Raw genomic sequence first — 18,456 nt, 5'->3', positions numbered from 1 at the left:
ATGTTTGTCAAGTAACTGTTGAATGCTATACATTCAGCAAGGACCTATTTTATGGAGAAAGTTTTGAATTACATTGTATGATAACAGGTTGTTAAAGGTTTGTGGAAACAGCATGGTTGATTTTACACACATTAATTGGAAAGCATCGTCATGGAAGCAATGAATGAACATAATTTCCTTTTCCAAGGGAAACGGTTGCTGCAGTAGAGATAAGAGGTTACAATTATAATGACAAGCAATTGAGATGATTTGAAGCAAAGATATTCAAAGTTAAATATTTCTGAAGTTTCTGTATTTTACGTCCATAAGCTGTGGAAGTACATTGTGAGCTTGCCTTTTCTTCTAATTAGCAGCAGGTTACATTGCTTCTGCTTGATAAGCCATTAGTTATTAGTATGGTGCTAAATTTGCCCTTGTACCAAATGACCCAAAGGGGAAAAGCTGTCTGTTTGATTACAATAATAATAGCTTTTAACAATTGGATTTACTTAGCTAGATGTTAATTGATCTACTTATAACCTTCTGCAAAAAGAGTTTGTGAATGTTACACAAGACTGGAGAGAGCTGCGGGCAAAAATTAGAAGACAGCTGGTGAATTAAGGGTTATGAACTGCCAAGTTCTATTGAAGGAAAATTACATTTCAAAAAAGGTCTCAGTCAGTGCTGAACATTAAAAAAAATCATGCCAAGTTTAACTGGGGATAGTGGTGTGAGCCGTCACTTTATTACAGTTACTTGTTTGTTCTCTTACTCTCCTTGGGACTGAAGAGTAGAAAGATACCTGGAGGGTGTCCATTATTATGAAATCAATAATTAGAAACTTGAAGGAAAAAAGTTTCTGTGTCAAATAATCTTTCAAGAAAAACAAATGACTGATGCACTGAAATTTGGCAACTGGGCTGTCCTCAGTCTTGTGTAAGATGATAAACAGCATTTTAAATAGGCAAGTATTTGCAATTTCCCTTAAGCAGAGCAGCAATTTAGCCCAAGATCCACAGGTTTCTGATCCTTTCCCTCTCCTACAACCTTTCTGTCATATTTAATTGTAACCAGTTTTGACTTGTCCCACTCCAAGTACAAGAAAACTTAATCCCCATGAACTGGTGGTCTGTATGTCAGTCAGCAGGGATATCCATTTAGCTATGGACACACAGTTGGCTCACTAACACACTCTTCCAGGAGAGAAAAGCAGCTTTGGCATGTACCTGGTTGATCAGGCTCAAGTATATTTCCCAGAGACTTCCTTAGGCATAAGTATTGCCAAGAAAAAAAAAAAAATACAGGGGAACTGACAGTAAATAATTTCATTCCATATCTGTAATTCTGAGTAGCATCATCCACAGCTGTTGCAATGGCAACACAAGAATGTACACGGAGAGGGAGTATTACTCACCTGTTTATCACATGGGGACACTTAAGCCTTCATGGATAGTATCTTCTGTTACTTTCTTAAGCAAAGCAAACCCCAAAACTTTAGAAAATTGAATTAGATGTCCATTACAGCACATCTGATGCTACACTCACAAGATATAGTACTATTGAAATACCATAGTTCAGAAAGTTTATCACCCCTGCTGTGCTAACTTTAGACTTTACCATGACTGTTTCTGAACCTCCTTTTCTTTATGCTGTGTCCCCACCCATGGTAGGGAGGTTGGACTTACTGATCTTTAAGGTCCCTTCCAACCCAGACCATTCTGTGAGTCTATGATTCTATGTTAGATCAGGCTCCCAGCTTTTCTAAAAAGGATTAATAACTGCATATTTTAAAACAGTCTCTGGTTAGTAGAGGGTGGCAGCATTTGTTCCCATTTACATGTCTAAAGTGTCTCAGTCAGCACTGAGCCCCCAAGGAAGGCAAAGCAAGGCCAAGTACAGGAGTTGCAGCAGAGCAACAAAAGGGATGTTCCCACTTTAGAGCAGGCTCTGCCACAGTGATTTCCCCACTGACCGAGTCCCTGAAAATGGCTGATAACAGCTGGTACAGGAGACACTTGGAATTCTGTGTTACATGCTGAAGCTCTGATTCAACCTTTTTGAATTTGATGTGGTGGTGCTCACTGTATATCCAGCATGTTGATGGACTGAAAATCTGGCAGTATGGTCAGCAAATTATTACCCTAACTAACGTTTAAATCACAGTTCTGATTTAAACTGCCAGGCCAAGGCTTTCCTATGCTCAGTCTGCACGAAAACATGGGACTATGATGGAGCATAAAAACATCTGCAAATGATACTGTACAAAGCAATGCTGGTCTTATCCTCTGTGTGGTGTGTATACAATTATAGACAGTTTCTAGCTATGATCTTACTCTTAGTTTCTAAGAAAAGCTTTTTAGAAAAAAAAAAATGCATGGGCAGATATTGGCTAAAGCATTTGGAAAAGAATTGCCCCTTAGCCATGGTTTTATAAGCACTGTTTTTCCAAAGTATTGATCCATAAATTAACTCATTTCGAGAGATCAGGTTTTTATTTTTGATGGAACGCTTCCAGTACAGTGCTACTCCACTGGACCTAATGGTAACATTCTTACTGGCTTCAGTGAAATCAGGATTTAGGTGCAAGCTGCACCCTACAGCTCTCATTTGCTTCCCTGAAACTGCAGTTCAACATTTGAAAACAAGGCTATCTGGAAGCCCCTTGCTAAGGCTCTGAAAGGGTGATGTCTATGGAGAGTAAAAAAGTAGCTTACAAAGTCTAAAACTCCAGCATCTTGTTTTATACCTAACAGTCCTTTTTTGGTATAGTCAAGAATTATGGTATGCACACATTTATAGAGTTTAGTATGTTTAATTGGCATTTCTAAAAATAGTTTTATTTGCAGTCATTTTTTTTCAAAGTTATTTCCTAAAAATATTTTATTCTAACTATACAGCTCTAATGTGGTCTTCATTTCTGTGTTTGCTCTTGTCACTGATGATGTTCAGTACTAGCATTTGGAGAGTTGGTGTCAAGTCTGTAAATTCTATTGTTCTTCTCTCCTGTAGCAGCAGTAGGCTCACTGTACCTTCTTAAAGACCTGCTTACATGTGACTCCACACACTCTTATTTCCTAGGAAGAAAAAATAATTAAAACCCACAACTTTTATTTAGGACACAAACATTATAGATTCACGTGTAAGTCCAGCTTAATTTGAGTTCACAATTTTCTACTAAATTAGATTGGGTGGCTTGTCTATATTTTAGCCTGCTTTTCATCCTAAAAGAAGCCATCTGGTTTGGATTTGTCTTCTGCTAAAAGGTGGAGTAAGGGAAGTTATTTTGGGGTCTCAGATCTTAAAGGGCCAAATATGTTCCTGGTGCACTATTCTCTATTTGCAGTGTATACAACTGCTTTACGTCTTTGAAATGGGAATTCTCTGTTTTGGATACATAAGGAAGTGGGGATGGATTTACCTCACCAGTTCTGAATCTGTGTGGTGATGACTGGTAGCTCAAACCTACAAATTCAGAAATCAGGATCCACTTTGGCAACACAGAGATCATGGCTACAAAAGGCAGGTAACTGTACAGAATATTTGACCCAGGTCTATCAACCAGCACAGCAGTGAGGTGTGACTGAGCCTGACCACACTGGATGCATAATGCTGTTCCTTTGTGTTCCACAAGAGCTCTTCAAAAACCCCCTTGCTAATCTTTGGATTGCTGTGAGCTGGGCATAAGTAGGGGCAGTGTTTACATCTTGGGCTCGGATTTGTGAGACTGCTGCTGTTTGCCTGTTTACCCACCTCTGTTCCTGAAACTCCTTAAGTTTAACCTGAGAAGTGTACACAGGTGTGTGCCTGGGATGTGTGCCTGTGGCAACTGGTTTAGGTGCAAGAAAAAATAGTGTGGAAGCTCGTAAGGGACATAAAGACAATGATTATGTATGACCTAGAAGAGATGCACTTTCCAGTTCAAGATGAGGCTTTTAATAAAGCTCCCAGAATATTTTGAGGAAGTTATGCACATTTCTTATGGGGGACTTTGATAAAATGATTTTAAGAAACCTTAAACTAGGTCAATAACCTTAATCGACATATGTTGCTAGACCCCAGTAAGAGAAAGTGCTTCATGCTGAATTGGTGGAACAACAGATTGATCCAGTGACTTCAGTTAGGACCTGTTTTGTTCACTACTGGAGAGGTAACCCAGAAGGAGGAGTGTGCAGTAAGGGCTGAGAGATCTGCTGACAGTGACAAAAACTATGGAGCAGAAGCAATCAATACAATAGAAAAGGGCAATAAAACACAAAAGGAAATGGGGAATGGTCAAATAAGTCACTCACATAAAAGAAAATCTAAAAAGAACTACAGAGTACAGACCACAGAATGAAATGAAGAAAATAGGAAGCGATAAACTACTAAAGGATGTGGTCCCACTCCCTGCAGAACTGTGACAAGAATAAATTAACACTTGGCTCTTTGAGTAAAGTTCAGTAGGATCATAAAGCTATTGAAGTATCAATGCTTTAAAGGTAACTGCTCATTGTATCAAAGCACTCTCAAAAGTACAGGACCTAGTAATCTTAGCTGGTCAAAACAAGATATTAAAGGGGACTCTTCACTGTATTTTTAATCGAGAGAGTTGCATTAACAAGGATTAGAGAAATAAAAAGGACATCTTCTGAAGTTTATGAAATACAAGAAGTGAGAAAATTGAAATATTGAGGAGCGGGCTCTAAAGTGCTTGGTTACTTCCTTTGCATGAATTACTTTTGTACTGACTTCTGTGTACATGAGAGACAGGTTGTGGCAAATTGTCCAAGTGCCAATGAGTGAACGCATGAGCTGGCAGGTATGATCCAGAATTCTTCCCAGCCTTCTGAAAAGCAGCATCAGAGCAGTTAGATTACCCTGAGCTACCTTAACTTGCAGTAGACACACGTATTTGAGCAACTGAATCTCAGTTTCTGACTTTTAAAATCAACCTCCTGAAAGGGACAAGTATAGAAAGTGGTCTGGGCATGGAGCTCCATGGCCAGGTTGTGTGGCTAGAACAGGAATCAGAGTAAGGATAGCAGAGACCAGGGCTAAAGGAATTGATGTTGGGGACAGAAGATGGGAAGAGATAATGCCTGGGAGCTAGCAAGGGCCAGAAACCAGGATGCCAGTCCAGAGAAATCCAAGAGCAACTGGTGCTGCTGTTTATATATGTGCAGAGAGGAATGCACAGCTGTGTATGACTGAGAGCAGCCAGGTGGAAGCTGAACTTCTAGGCCAGGTGTTGTAATGGGTAATTGAGACCGGTTTGCCAGCAGAGAACTTGAAAGGGCTGATGCCTGGTGTGCAGCTGGGAGGCAGTGTGGAAATACTGAAAAATGCTTCATGGAGGGAAAGTGTATGCACAGGAAATTTGGGCATCTCCTTTTTAATGCTTCCTCCCCTCCTTTAGGTGAGCCCATGGCCTCATCTATAAATTCATCACTTACACAGCAACTTTCTCCCTACCTGTGCTGCGTCAAGTCCAGATGGTAAGACCTGTCACATACATTCCTTTCCTAAACTGGATTCTGGGACCTCCAATACTTTCTCAAAATTATGTTTATTAATAAGGGGCTTGAGGTACTTCTGCAAAGACTTCATAACTCTGCTACTGATTTGAACATTTAGAGGATATCCATTTAGATTGCCGAATGCTAATAGTACTGCACAGTGAAGAGAAATGGAGTTTGGAGTTTATTATCTCAGCAGGAAGACTGCCTTTTACCCACACTGATGAGAGAGTGAGGATGCTATAAAGAGTTATAGGAAAAAAGAATAGGAATCTTCTTTCAGGTCCTGTTAATTTAGAAAGATAAAAATGATGATCTGAACAAACATCAATTTCAAAAACTTAATTGCTGTTTTAGTTCTCTAGACTATAATGCAGTGTGGCCTGTAATTATTTTAAAAGAAGAATGGTGTATTTTTCCTTTATTGTTGGGTGCTCAGTTTCACAGCTCACATACTGAGTATTTTACAGACTGTGTGAGGGACATTCTGTTAAATGTCTTCCTTGTGTGAACGTTTCAGCCTGGTGTGTCTGGACAGACACTGAACACAGAAAGAACATTTGAAACTGTCAGGCTTTGTAAGGGACATAAAAACATAATGGCTCCAAATGAAATTGTTGCTTTAGAAACAAGTCAAATGCTGCACCAATACATAATTATGTCAAAGTAAGCCAAAATAACATAGCACATTCCCTGCTGTGTTTTATCTAACTGTTTTAATAGAGTGGCATTCAAAACCTCTTACATGATCTTACCAGGTGCATTTCATCTCCTTCAATCCACTGGGTCCAACCACGGCCTTCTTTCTCTCCATTCTGTACACAAAGCAGCTTATCTCCATCCCAAGACACGGTAGTCTAACAAAACAGACATGTTTGGTATTACTGTAATATTCTCTGATATTGGGATTAGTTTCTGTGAAGCAAGACTTATCTCTAATGATTAGTGTATCTCATAAAAAGAATGATTGTAGAGTGTTGTACCACTTAGGATAATTACAAAATAAATGAGCTTGAACAGAAAGTTGCTGCCCAACTGCCTGCCAAAAACTGGAGGGATGAGATAAAGCAAGAAAAAATACCATCAAAATCATTGTGTAAGAACACACTCCTCTCTCCCTGCTGAAAAATACAGCAGCAGAAGAGCCCTGCAGCCTAGCACTGTATTTGCAAAAGGAGCTGAAAACATAAGATCCAGTTTGTTTTTTTCCACCGTGATTCCCCAGGTGCTCTACCTGAAAAAATTCCCATTTACTGGCACTATGGATGAACAAAGCTTTTGAATACTGAGCTGGTTTTTCCTCATGTCTCAATCTGCCTTCCTTCATCAAGCAGAGTGGTTTGGAAGTATCAGCAAGTTGGGAACTTTGCCAGCATCCTGCTTTTTGCAACTGAGGCTGGGGAACTAGTTGAACCGGGACTGGCAGAGTAAGTCAAGAGTCAGGTGCAGTAACCAACACTGCACTTTTGTGAATATTGGTGCTGTCCTGAGTGGTTCAGTAAAACCTGATTCATAAAACTCCTTAAATGTAGGACAGTGCATCCTACAGCTTGTTACTCTGGTTAGCATTTACTGAAAATTTGCCTTTCACATCCCCCTAAGATAAAGAGAAGCAGTGCTCTGTAAAATATTTAAAGAGGGAAGAGCAGTGACAGTTTGTGCTCCATGAGGATAGTGTAACAATATTAGCACATGGCTTTTAAATCAGCTTGTTTGATGGGACTCTGAGGACTAAATATAGAATTACTGTCTACCTTGTAAAAGTCTTCAGCCACTGCTTGCATCAGTAGTCAGATATGGAGAGATGATGAATTCTGATTTGCCATTAAAGGACATTTACTGCATCCATCCTGTGTAGTTTCTAGGGAAGAAGTCAGCCTACATTTTTCCTTCTGGTAATTAAAACCAGTTCAACACTCAAAAACTATCCAGTCCTATTTATTTAATCTGTGTATGTCACAAACAATTAATTCTTAAATGATAACCATGACAGCCACTATCTTTGAATGAGTGCAGGCAGCAGCCTCCTCCTGTGGGAAGCTTTAGACTACACAAGCATGGAAAATGAATCACTACAAAGAGTGCCAGGATAGATAATGATAGGCAAGGCAATAGTATTGATCCCATCAGTCTGTCTGCACCACATGGGGGCTCTGAAAGACTAACTCATGTGTTCTTGCTAAAAATCTCTCTAATTTAGAAAATGCATTCACAAATTCTTCTGTTCTCTTTTGTAAAGTGATGTATTTAAACCAAGCAGTAGATAACATTTTATGAAACCATATCCTTTAAATACAAAAAATGCTAATGCAGGAAGGAACAACACATTTGGGTAAAGCTGTAGTTAAAGCTGTGGTCACCATAACCTAAATCCTTTCCCATATCTGAATCTGCAGACATCCACTGAAAAGATACAAGATAACAAATAATAGTAGTCAAAGCGAATAATGTCTAATTTATATGGTACCATATCTACGGATTTCTGATTCTAAAAAATGAATATAACAGAAAAAGAATGACGATTTGTAGATGTGAGGGATACTGTGGAATGAAGCATTTGTATGTGCAACTTTGCTTAGTAACTGCACTTATTTGTATCCACTGAGTATTAGCTCAGCATAGTTTAATCTTTAGTCTAGCTTAATAGTTAAATTTTGTGGGCTTATATGTGAATTCAGAGGCAATATACCATGATAAAGTAGGATCCAACTTTATTAATCCTACTAATGTTCAAAGTCAGTTGTGAATGTTATCACACGCGATAATATTCACTGACTTAGTACACTTGGGGGAAATAGAGAAATATTTGTAGCAGCACAAGGAAATGTTAACTTTTTAGCCTCCAAGGGTGATTGAAATTGTTTCATCTCAGAAAACAACAAACTTTTTTTCTCAGGATTTGTTGTTTTTCCAGTCAAGATTAGATATTGCTTTTTGCAATTTGATGATAACCACGAAGAGTGTAAACCCACAGACATTAACCAAGCTGTCTTATCACACAATATTCTCAGGTATCCTCTGCATTCCCTTTGAGAAATATAAATACTGAGGGGATATGAGTAAACCATACAATTTCGGATTTCTGTATGTAGCTATTTTGCTCTGAAGGTTATAAAGGGCAGAATGTATTGCAAGAGAACATAATGTCATTTTCTTTGTTAGCAGGAACAACCACTTTATGACAGTAAGATTAATCAGTGGCATCTGTATCCTTTCTTTAGGTCAAACTGTAATGTCTCAATGTCTCTTTTATTAAACTAATACACAAGATACAAAATTCTCTTTCAAGTCAGATTGAAACACGTCCTTCCACACACAGTGTTAGTCGAGGTTGAAGTTGCTCTGGCTGTTAATGTGCACTGGCTGCTGCGAACATTCCACCCTCTACAACACCTAAACCAGAGCAATGCTTGCTTTACAACATTCCAAAATATTTGAATTAGAATATAAAAATAATACTCCAGAAATACTGCAGGGCAAATGCTGTACATATAATCTCTCTTGCTGTATCTAAGAGCAAGTATTTATTTTTGAAGACTGGATCAGGATATCGCCACGGTATAATCAGGAGCCAAGCACTTGTAGACTGCTAAGGCAGTTCTGTATGACCCTTTGGTTCCTCCTATTTTGCTCTCCTGGTACACACTCTCAAGATAAAGAAACACTTTACCTTTTATGTAAAGCTACTTTTCTTAGAAAAGTATGCCTTTGTAATTGACCTTGTTTGCCCCCATTTTGGTAATAGCATTACCTAAGGTCTGCCTTATTACAGAGGCCGAGCTACTGCCACTGACCCGGAATGACTGAAAATCTTTGCCAGGCTTTGGTGGACATGGCAGGCCCTGGCAGACAGCTCCTATTCTTTATCCTCTTCCATAAGAGGAGGAGAGGTAGACAAACTCAGAAGACTCTGGAAAGCGGCAGTTTCCAGTAACAGAACCAACTAGTTGAAAATGGAGTATTTCTCTAAAACTGAAGACTGTCTTTTCAAGCATCTTGTACTACTTGCATAATAAATGGAAGACATTGTTTATGCCTTTCCACTACATAGTACATAATCTAGTTCACCATAAGCAAGTTTGTATCTTGCTTACTTACCACCGGATCATACTTAAACCTAAGGTGAACACTTCCTAAGTCAAGTGCATGTAATTCTGTAGGAAACTTCAATAGAAAATGGTGATGAGTGCAATTAGTCAACAGTGCTATTAACAGTACTAAAGGAATGCATGGAAAGGTAACGGAGTGAGGTAAAAAACAGGGAGTCTTGCCTCAATTTAACTCTTCTCAAAAATTCCAACCACCAATATTGCACATTTTTCAGATTGTGTACACTTTATTCTTGAGGTGTAATACTAGAGAATGGAGCTCCTCTGGGAAGTGAAAAAGCATTTGAAGCCTGAGAACAGAAAAAAAGTTCAAATTCTCTTTAGTTTTATGGTATGGTTTCTGTAGTCTTTCACTTTTTGTGTGCTTTGATATTCTCTTATTACTTGGGCGCCCACATACTTTTTTTAGTGATTTAATCTTTATGTGTTATGAAGATTTAAATTTATATGCATAGCACTACCTGGATCTTCCTGAATATTAAAGCTGGAGGAAATTATAATTAAAGTATTCTCATTACTGTTTCCATCTATGAGATGAGGTAGATTTATTAAATGAAATATTAAGTAAATCCCAAACAAATTATTGACTACGTATCTGCTTTTTCTTTAGTAGCAGTAACCGTAGTGAAATCTGGCACTATTTCAGCTTCCAGTGGCAAATCATACTGACCCACAGCCAGAGATAATGATCTTTGTAATTTACTGAAATAGTCATCAAACATGTTGTCAGAGTACTTTGCATTTCCCAGTAAGGTCTAAGTGCAAAGATGTTTGGTGCTGGCTCTGCACAATGTTTCTCATTCCCCTGCTGGCAATTCCTGTGTGCCTGCTTGGGTCAGGCGCTCAGCAATTGAAGGTACAGAATGTATTTTACAGATCAATGGAAGAAAATAACTTTTTTCAAAGTAGTTAATGAACATTTTTTGTTAATGCTACATAGATTTTTGACACATTGCCTTTATAAGTATGAATTGTACCTACCACCTTTCATCAAAAATATATTATTGATTTCCTATCTGTAGGAGAAACACAGCAGTACCAGTTCTATTTTTCTCCTGCTTCCCTCAGAGTGTTGCCTCTATATATGGAGCACCAAATGACTGCAAAGCTATGAGTGCACGACACACTCCCATCTCAATCCAGTAATTCTCTGCTTGGGAGAATGACAGGCCATTTTACAACTGTAATTCTGATCTAAGAAGGATTAAAAAATGGAAAGTCATTTTTTTAGGTCAGATGAAACAGAAAAATCCAATTCGAGCTGTGTCTTGTAAATAACACCAAAGAAAATATCCTAGAACTTTTGGTAAAACACGGTAATATATCCAACAAAGTATTTAATAGCTTCTCAAGATAAACCATTTCATCTGTACTTAGTATCAAAGTGATATAAAAACCTCCTGTAAGCAGTTTTTTTGGGAAAACATGAAGTATTGATAGAATAAACTAACCTTGATGCCACAGACAAATAGCTGCAAGGGGGGAATTCTGCCATGTGATCACTCCCTATGGCCTCTGTGCAGAAGGCTGCTCCCAGGGGAATACAGCCTTGGCGAGCTTTGTCACCTCTCCACCCTGAAACCCCTTTTATCTCATCACATCTGCATCTGGAAGTTCAGCCACAGAGAGAGAAACTACCGAGAAAACAACAAACCCAACAGAGCATTTCCTGGAAGGATTCCTGGGCTTTATCTCCAGATACTGGTGCTGGACAAAGGCTGAACCTATTTAGCCATGCTGTAGCTCAGTCATGGCAAAGTCTTCTTTGCTTCTGTCATTGTCAGCATCTCCAGTGGCAGCATTGCTAGAAAAGAGGCTTAGGATTGTACTGAAAAATTTTAGATGAAAGGTAAGCTGTTGTCAGATAGGATCAGGTCTTAATGTTCGAATTTCTTATTTTGAATCCTTGCTAATAAGGGCAACAGAGGAAAGTGAAGACTAGAGGTATGTTCCAGGGAGCAGGAAAGTAAATGTGCAAAAGCTCCAGGCTATGCAGCTGACAATATGTGGGAGGAGGAGGACAATATTTTAGACAGTGCATATTGTTTTATTTCTTAGGAATGGTGGATTTTTTTCTCACTGAAATAAAATTGTATACAAACAATACAAAAATAGGAAAACTTGTGCATATCCCATGCCAGAAAAAAAAGTAAAACCTGTCGCATCCTATTCACTCTGTGCAAAGATCAGAATCGATTCTAAGACACTTACTGTTTAAATTAATGGGTATAACTGATTTATCCCCTGTGTAATTTTAGCAAGATGCAATTGTGTGTAACACTAATGGTTTGTCATTCAAAATTGGATTTGTTAAGTCTGGTTCTCAGCTTTTCAGCTAATTCTTTCTGATTGCACTTTCTGCATTCATAACTCTCAGAGCTGTTTAGAGTTCACAAAAAGCGGAAATACTAAACCTATCCAAACCCACCTTCCCTGCAGAACTTTAGTATGCTAGCAGAAATTTTGTGAATAACTAGCTCAAAAGCTTCTAATCAGTCTTGTGGTTTAGACATTAATCCAGCACTGCAAAATGTGAAGTTTATGACATCTTAAATTATACAGCAAAAGATTCAGATCATCTCATTTGCTATCACCGTGCAAATGTGCTGAGCACATCACTTACAGGTAGTAACAGTAATGCCAAAGGAGCAAGCAGGGTGGAACAAGGCAGGAAAAAGGAAACTGCTCCTCCTCACTGAGGCACAGAATGGACCAGAGTCCATTCTGAGAGAGCCTGAGATAGACCCAGGAGTGGACTTCTGCTCTCTGGAGCCTCAAAGAGGTTGACTGGAGGACTTTTCTTCCTCACCTGTTGAGAGCAGTTTGTAAAAGGTGAGAAATACCAGCAGAAAAACTATCATGAAGTCTACCTCTTTTAAATTATACCTCCCTCTTCCCCAAAATAAAAAATCAGTAATTATGCCAATGAGGAGCTGGGGAAATTACAGTACTACAGAGACAGGAGGCACTAAATCTGAGAGAAGACAAGCCCCAGCAACAGTGATTCTAGAATAATGCTTGTTCCACCAAAGTACATGAAAAAACACAAGCCCAAAAGGGCAGCACTGGAAGGGTAAAGAAATAAAACAGCTAAATCAGAGGGATCGGGTGAAGACATATTGCTGATCTTGCATCTTGCTAGACAGCCACAATTTATTTTGAATCTTCTCACCCTGTGGGAGATCCCTCCTGCAATTCCATGTACTGGAATGTTGTTTGTTGGTTGTTGTTTTTCTGGCAGCAAAGCCTTAATTCCAAAACCTGCTCTGAACTAGATTAACAGCTGTGAATTCCATTTGTGTAACAGAGGAACCTGCCTAAATAGTTAAATAAGCTTAATGAATGTGATTTTGTAACAGGGCTTTATTCTGACCTTGAAGTGGTATAAATCAAATTATATCCAGAACAACTAACTCCACTGCATTTTTCCTGAATACAAACTCGAGAGGAATCAGTGTCACATTCAGCACGTTTGTTAATTAAAACAGAGCCATGATCAGTTTCAAACAACTTCCTACCTTCAGTCAGATATGTCACATGTCACAGAAGGGCCAGTCAGGTGTCTGTGAACAGTCCTTATGTGGCTGTTTTAAACATTAACTGACACTTCACATGGTAAGATGTATTATAGATCTGACATGTGAATTCTACAACTCCCAAATCCTCCTCATCCTACCCCACCCCAGCCAATCTTAACTATGACTAGAAGTTCTATTAGTTCCAAAAAGGAACCCTGAACACCTACTTGATAACTTATTCATGGTTATATTCCACTTGTATTCAGTTTTAGATAATGAAATGGTTAAGATGTATTATTTCCCACTTTCAGTTTAAAATTCTTGCAGTTTTCTCTGTTTTCCAATCCCCTGCCTTTGTCCTTTGTCATTTCACTCCCTGCTTCAATGGAAGAAGAAAATTACTGTATCAGAGAGCACAAGGTTCTAAGTTACCAAAGCACCTCTCATATGCCTGGACAAATACTCAGTTATAACACAACTGTTCTCAGTTATACAAGAAATTCTGCTGTTCTATATTTAGAACATAAAATCTTTCTTGATTTTTTAACAGATTGCTTGCCCTTAGTCTCTGCCAAAAGAGATTAATTCTGCATCGTGTAAGACAAAGCAATTCAGTCTTTCAAATGCCTGAACAGCAGAGAATAATTATAATGCAAAAGTTTTCTCTGACTTTAGCAGAAAAGTGATTAGAAAAACAAAAATTTTAGGAAAGTAATTTTTGCATCTGAGCTATCCAATTCTCAATCTGCTTTGACTCATTGGATGCAAAGACTTGCAATGTGAATCTTCAGCCTTTGTTTCAGCATTTTAAGGTTTTTCACTTAACTTTTTCATAATTTCTTTACTAAATACTAAGTAAATTGCACTGTGAAGGTACAGAAGGCTTGTGTGCCTTGTTCTTATGTGCTGGTACATATTTCACATTGTAGATGTTTCATCAGCTTCACTGGTTATTACTGACAGTGAAAAAGGGAAGCACAACTATCTCCTGATGAATGAGAGATACTTTCAGAGATGGCTTTGTATTAATTGTTTCAATAAGGTCTTCCTCTTGCATGCACAGTAAATTTTTTCCTAATGTCAAAACTTCAACTTACTTCTAAAATAAGTATCAGCAAAACTTTTTAGCCTTTACTCCTCACGGACAGTATTGATTTGGAATTACTGTAGTTACATCCTACGCTGACTGACTCAAAGATATGTTTTACAGCTGAAAGGTGAACACAATTTCAGTGAATTACACACGGGATCTAACCTGTTCACTGTGCTGATATTATTTTTACAGATATGTTAACTCTAGCTAGATGATATATTCTTCATTAAAAGAAAAAACAATCTATCCTTATAGGATGAATTACTTCTACGGTTATTTTTGCTGGTCTCCTGATGATTGCTCTGCTGTACAGATTAATGTTTAATGTGTAATTTGTCTTATCCATGTTACTTTGTACTGCTCATACATTGAGCTACTTGGATAAAACTTGCCCAGTGGTCTGCTCAGTCCACAATATAAATAACAATAATTGATTCACAATCTCTCCCATTACACAGGTTGACTATTAATGATTAAGCCATTTATGGCATGCAGTTCCACAAGCTCTACATGAACAAATGGAACACCAAGAATGATATTCAACCTTTGCTTTTATGGTGGTTTTCTTCGTAACACCACTCAGGGAGTGGTCCGGTATCTCTTACAACCTCCATGACTCTTCTTTCACAAGACTCCTTCTGCACCTTTGGAGTTATTTTGCCGCTTATTTTGCCTGACATTATGGTTACCAGATTTGGACTGAAGTCACTTCATATGTACTATTTTGCCGTTGACAAAACAGAGGTCTCATGTAGAAAAGAAATGTTTAATAAGAAAATTGAACTATAAAGTGTGATATGCTGCAACAGGGCAAATAAAGCACCAGTGGTCAGAGACCTGAACTGTCCAGCTACAGCTGGAGACCATAAAGAGACACGGAGATCTCTGGGGTGTTTTGGTGGAATTACATCCCTAAGTCCTTCCTAAAAAAAACTCAGTCAGAGTCAGTGACTACCCCTAGTTGTTTGGGTTTTTTGTTTGTTTGTTTGTAACAGGCAAGAAGGTGCTGATACCTTCTGCTTCCAAGGCTGAATAAGCATTTTCCACTGAACAGTAAATAGATAAATGTTTGAGTAACCTTTGAAAGTAGGCTGAACTAGGTTCTACTCCAAATCAAACAGCTGTTGTAGTGAGTAAAATGATCTCTCTCTAGATTCTTCTTTCTGGTTTAACATTTTGAATCTTTCCCTTATCACTCAATGTAGCAAAATAGGTTAGAGAATTTTGGCTTGTTAAAATTTTTTTCCACCACATAGAGGATGGTTTAGTTCTCCTTTAGATGGGAATTTAGTGGTATTTAAGTACAGATAATGCTTAGACAGGGACAGTTCTGTGCACACCCAAACCTTTTTAACAGATGTTTTGAGCATTGGTGTCTTTGATGGTAATTCAATCATCTCAGTCTTAAATCTTTCCTTGGGCTCGTAACTGTTCAGTGAATCTGCACCTCAGTATCCTGATTAACAGCATTCCAGGAGCCAAAACCACATTATGCCATTGGGGCACTTTCCTAAATACAAAGGCCCCTCCCTTCTGAGAATTTTGTATTCTGCACTCTCATCAAACTTGCACCCCCCGTAATATGGACTACAGAGGGACTCAGGCACTCAGTAGCCAACCATTCTTTTTCTCTGGTCTTCACAATTTTTCCCTTTCCTGCCATGATCAGAACAAAAGCAAATTTGCAAATCTTAGTGTGAGAGAAAAGTATTGGTTTTAAATAGCACTATCTTTTTAAGAATGGAAACCTATTCATTCTCTTTTATGAGATTCCTCCTCTAGAGTCCCTCCTGAGATAATTTTCTTTGTCAGCTTCCTCACTGTAGAATACTGGCAGTGTCATGCTGTCAAAGTAATAGCTGAGAACTTGCTATTCTCAAGTTTTTCCCCTGTAAATTGATATTTATCATTCCTAAGTTAAAAAGCAAAAAGAGCTCATAAGACAGAGCTATTGTAAAACAAAGTCCTCAGTGTTTGCTTATTCATTTCAGTAAGATTTGTTCCAGTGGGGTAGTTAAGTGTGTGCTCTAATAAATACACTCAGGAAATTTTTAAGCACTTGGCTATTCTTATTAAGGGAGCAGTGCCTGACCTTGCAATCAGTGGATTTCCTCTACTGTAAAACCTTACTCATTAAAGAGGTTCTGGAAGTGACCCTAGATGTCCTTTTGACTAACAAATACCCTAGTATAAACGAGCATAGCTTCCCTGAGATTATTATTCACTGATTGATAAAATCGCTTTGTGCTCCTGATTAAAATCAGCATTCCTCTAATACAAAGGCATGCTCAACACTGTAGGTACATCTTGGCAAACTGAGAAGTATAGAAATAATTTCAGGAATAGCCACCAAGGATGGTTAAAAGATGTGTTCTGTGCAAGGCCTCATATTATCAATATTCCTTTCTGTCCACTGTTACAGTTCTACTTCTTACCATGCACTTGCGATCATCCACCCCAGATAAATCCTCCTCAAACTCCTTCCCTACATCAAATTCCATGATGTAGTTTCTAAAAGTGCTTAGCGTTTTAATGATCACATGATCTCCGTTCTGAAGGATTTCTTTGTCAGGCTTTAGCAAGTTCGCTATTTTTCTTACAGCAACATTTACATCTGAAAAAGAAAAAAAATTATTTTTATCCAAAAAAGTCTTCCACAAAAAGAAGCTTGTCGCTTCTAGGGAGAGCTAAAATGAACAAAGATAAATAGATGTCCAAATTTTTCAAACCAGCCTTCTCATCCGGAAAAAGTCTGTAACTGAATTCTTATAACTTTAATAACTTAATGCTTCAATTTTCTGATTATGTGGAATCTTTAAAAAATGCCATTTGTATTTGACAGTTAATAAAGACTTCACTATTCCAATAGAAATACTAACACAACATCAAATACAAACACACAGAATTGCATAAAGTACTGTATTGAATCTTTAATAAATATAAAAACTTTATTTTACTGCTTTTCAAATTATAGGAGTTTTTTTATGTTTGGAATCTGCCACTTACCTCTTCAAGCTATGTAGTTTAATACCTATTAATGTAAGCTTCAAGATGGTAAAAAGTAGAGGCTGCTTAAGGCAAAACAATTTTGCTTAAGGCAATTCTTAAAGTGCATTTCTGAAAAAAAATATTTCTCACAAAAATGACTTATAACTGTACAAGAAAAAATAGATTCATGTAAAGAATAAGAGACGTGGCATTTATTGATTATTTATTCAAGAAGTATGAAGGGAACCTTACCCAGTGCTTTCAGATACTCCTCAAAATTGTCATTGCTGATCATTTTCCAGTAGCCATTGAAGTCTGCAGGCATCCCTAACTCAGGTGATTGTCAAAACCAAAGGCTCAGAGCTGTGGGTTGATTCTGCACCACACAACTCACTGCCTTTCTTTGCAGCAAGTTTGAACTCTGGTTTCTTTTATCTCATTTTTTAGACCATGGAGCTATGCAAGTCCTTCTAATCTGATTATTGTTGAAGTGCTGCCTTTAAATCCTTCCACTAGGCTGAACCTCTGAGATTTCTAATGACAACAGGATGACTTCGTTTAAAATGAATGAAATATTCACCTTTCATATCGCTTGTGTAAGGGAAATCCATTTTAATCATACTACTCTTCATTTTTCATGCCACTCAAAAAAAACCCCTTTCAGATAGCTTTAGTTTAGGATATTAGCCAAAGCTATACAAGTGCTTATGCGTTTTTTGAGGCAAATTCTTTCTTGAATATGTTTCAGCAACTTTATGCTTTCTTTCAAGAAAACAATCATAGAGACTCATTCAGTGAAAGCCACCTGTGTATGGTACTCCTTTCACTTGTTCCACAAGCTCCTTAATTCTAGAGAACCACCACGGAAGCTGCTTGACCAACTGGGGGCTCAAAAGGACCAGTTAGATGGACACTTGTATTAAGAAGCACTGGTTAGCTCTGTACAGTGATAAATGCTACATCACTACTGAATTAATGCTTTCAGTTAAGAAACTTTGAAACACAGAGGTAGAACTTCATATTCTTTGAAAGTGACTTCTGTCAGAAATGAAATACACTGAACCACCACAACAGGCAACCAGCATAGAAGAGCACGGATTTTTCCTGCTAACATTAGAGCTCAAATACTGAGCGTCTCAGATGTTTTCATATGGTAAAGCTGAAGTCCCTATTGGATATATTATCTACTCTGGGGCTTTGGCAGTTGCTTGCTCTTATAGAAGACTCTGGATCAGAGAAGAAAAGAAACCTACTTTAAATGTGGGGATGAGGAC

The 18,456-nt window shown here is 38.1% G+C and overlaps 1 protein-coding gene across 1 annotated transcript; it reads right to left on the bottom strand.

Annotated features, from left to right (window-relative positions):
* Window positions 1–2,771: 2,771 nt before the first annotated feature.
* Window positions 2,772–18,402, bottom strand: RBP1 (retinol binding protein 1). Its single transcript, XM_010405406.4, has 4 exons — window positions 17,435–18,402; window positions 16,630–16,808; window positions 6,230–6,331; window positions 2,772–3,053 (listed from the first exon to the last, which is right to left on the bottom strand). Exons 1-4 carry the CDS (start codon window positions 17,505–17,507, stop codon window positions 3,000–3,002), a joined length of 408 nt encoding a protein of 135 aa, XP_010403708.1. The 5' UTR covers window positions 17,508–18,402; the 3' UTR covers window positions 2,772–2,999.
* Window positions 18,403–18,456: the final 54 nt, after the last annotated feature.

This window comes from Corvus cornix, chromosome 9 (assembly GCF_000738735.6).
Source record: "Corvus cornix cornix isolate S_Up_H32 chromosome 9, ASM73873v5, whole genome shotgun sequence".
Taxonomy (NCBI): Eukaryota; Metazoa; Chordata; class Aves; order Passeriformes; family Corvidae; genus Corvus; species Corvus cornix.
This window is presented reverse-complemented; position numbering and strand designations above follow the sequence as displayed.

Excerpts from the sequence above, each read along its gene's own strand:
- RBP1 (XM_010405406.4), bottom strand. The coding sequence starts at position 17,507 with ATGCCTGCAGACTTCAATGGCTACTGGAAAATGATCAGCAATGACAAT. Across the intron at positions 6,332-16,629 it reads TGGATGATCGCAAGTGCATG|ACTACCGTGTCTTGGGATGG; the intron begins GTAAGAAGTAGA and ends CTGTTTTGTTAG. Across the intron at positions 3,054-6,229 it reads AAGGAGATGAAATGCACCTG|GAAATAAGAGTGTGTGGAGT; the intron begins GTAAGATCATGT and ends TTTTCTTCCTAG.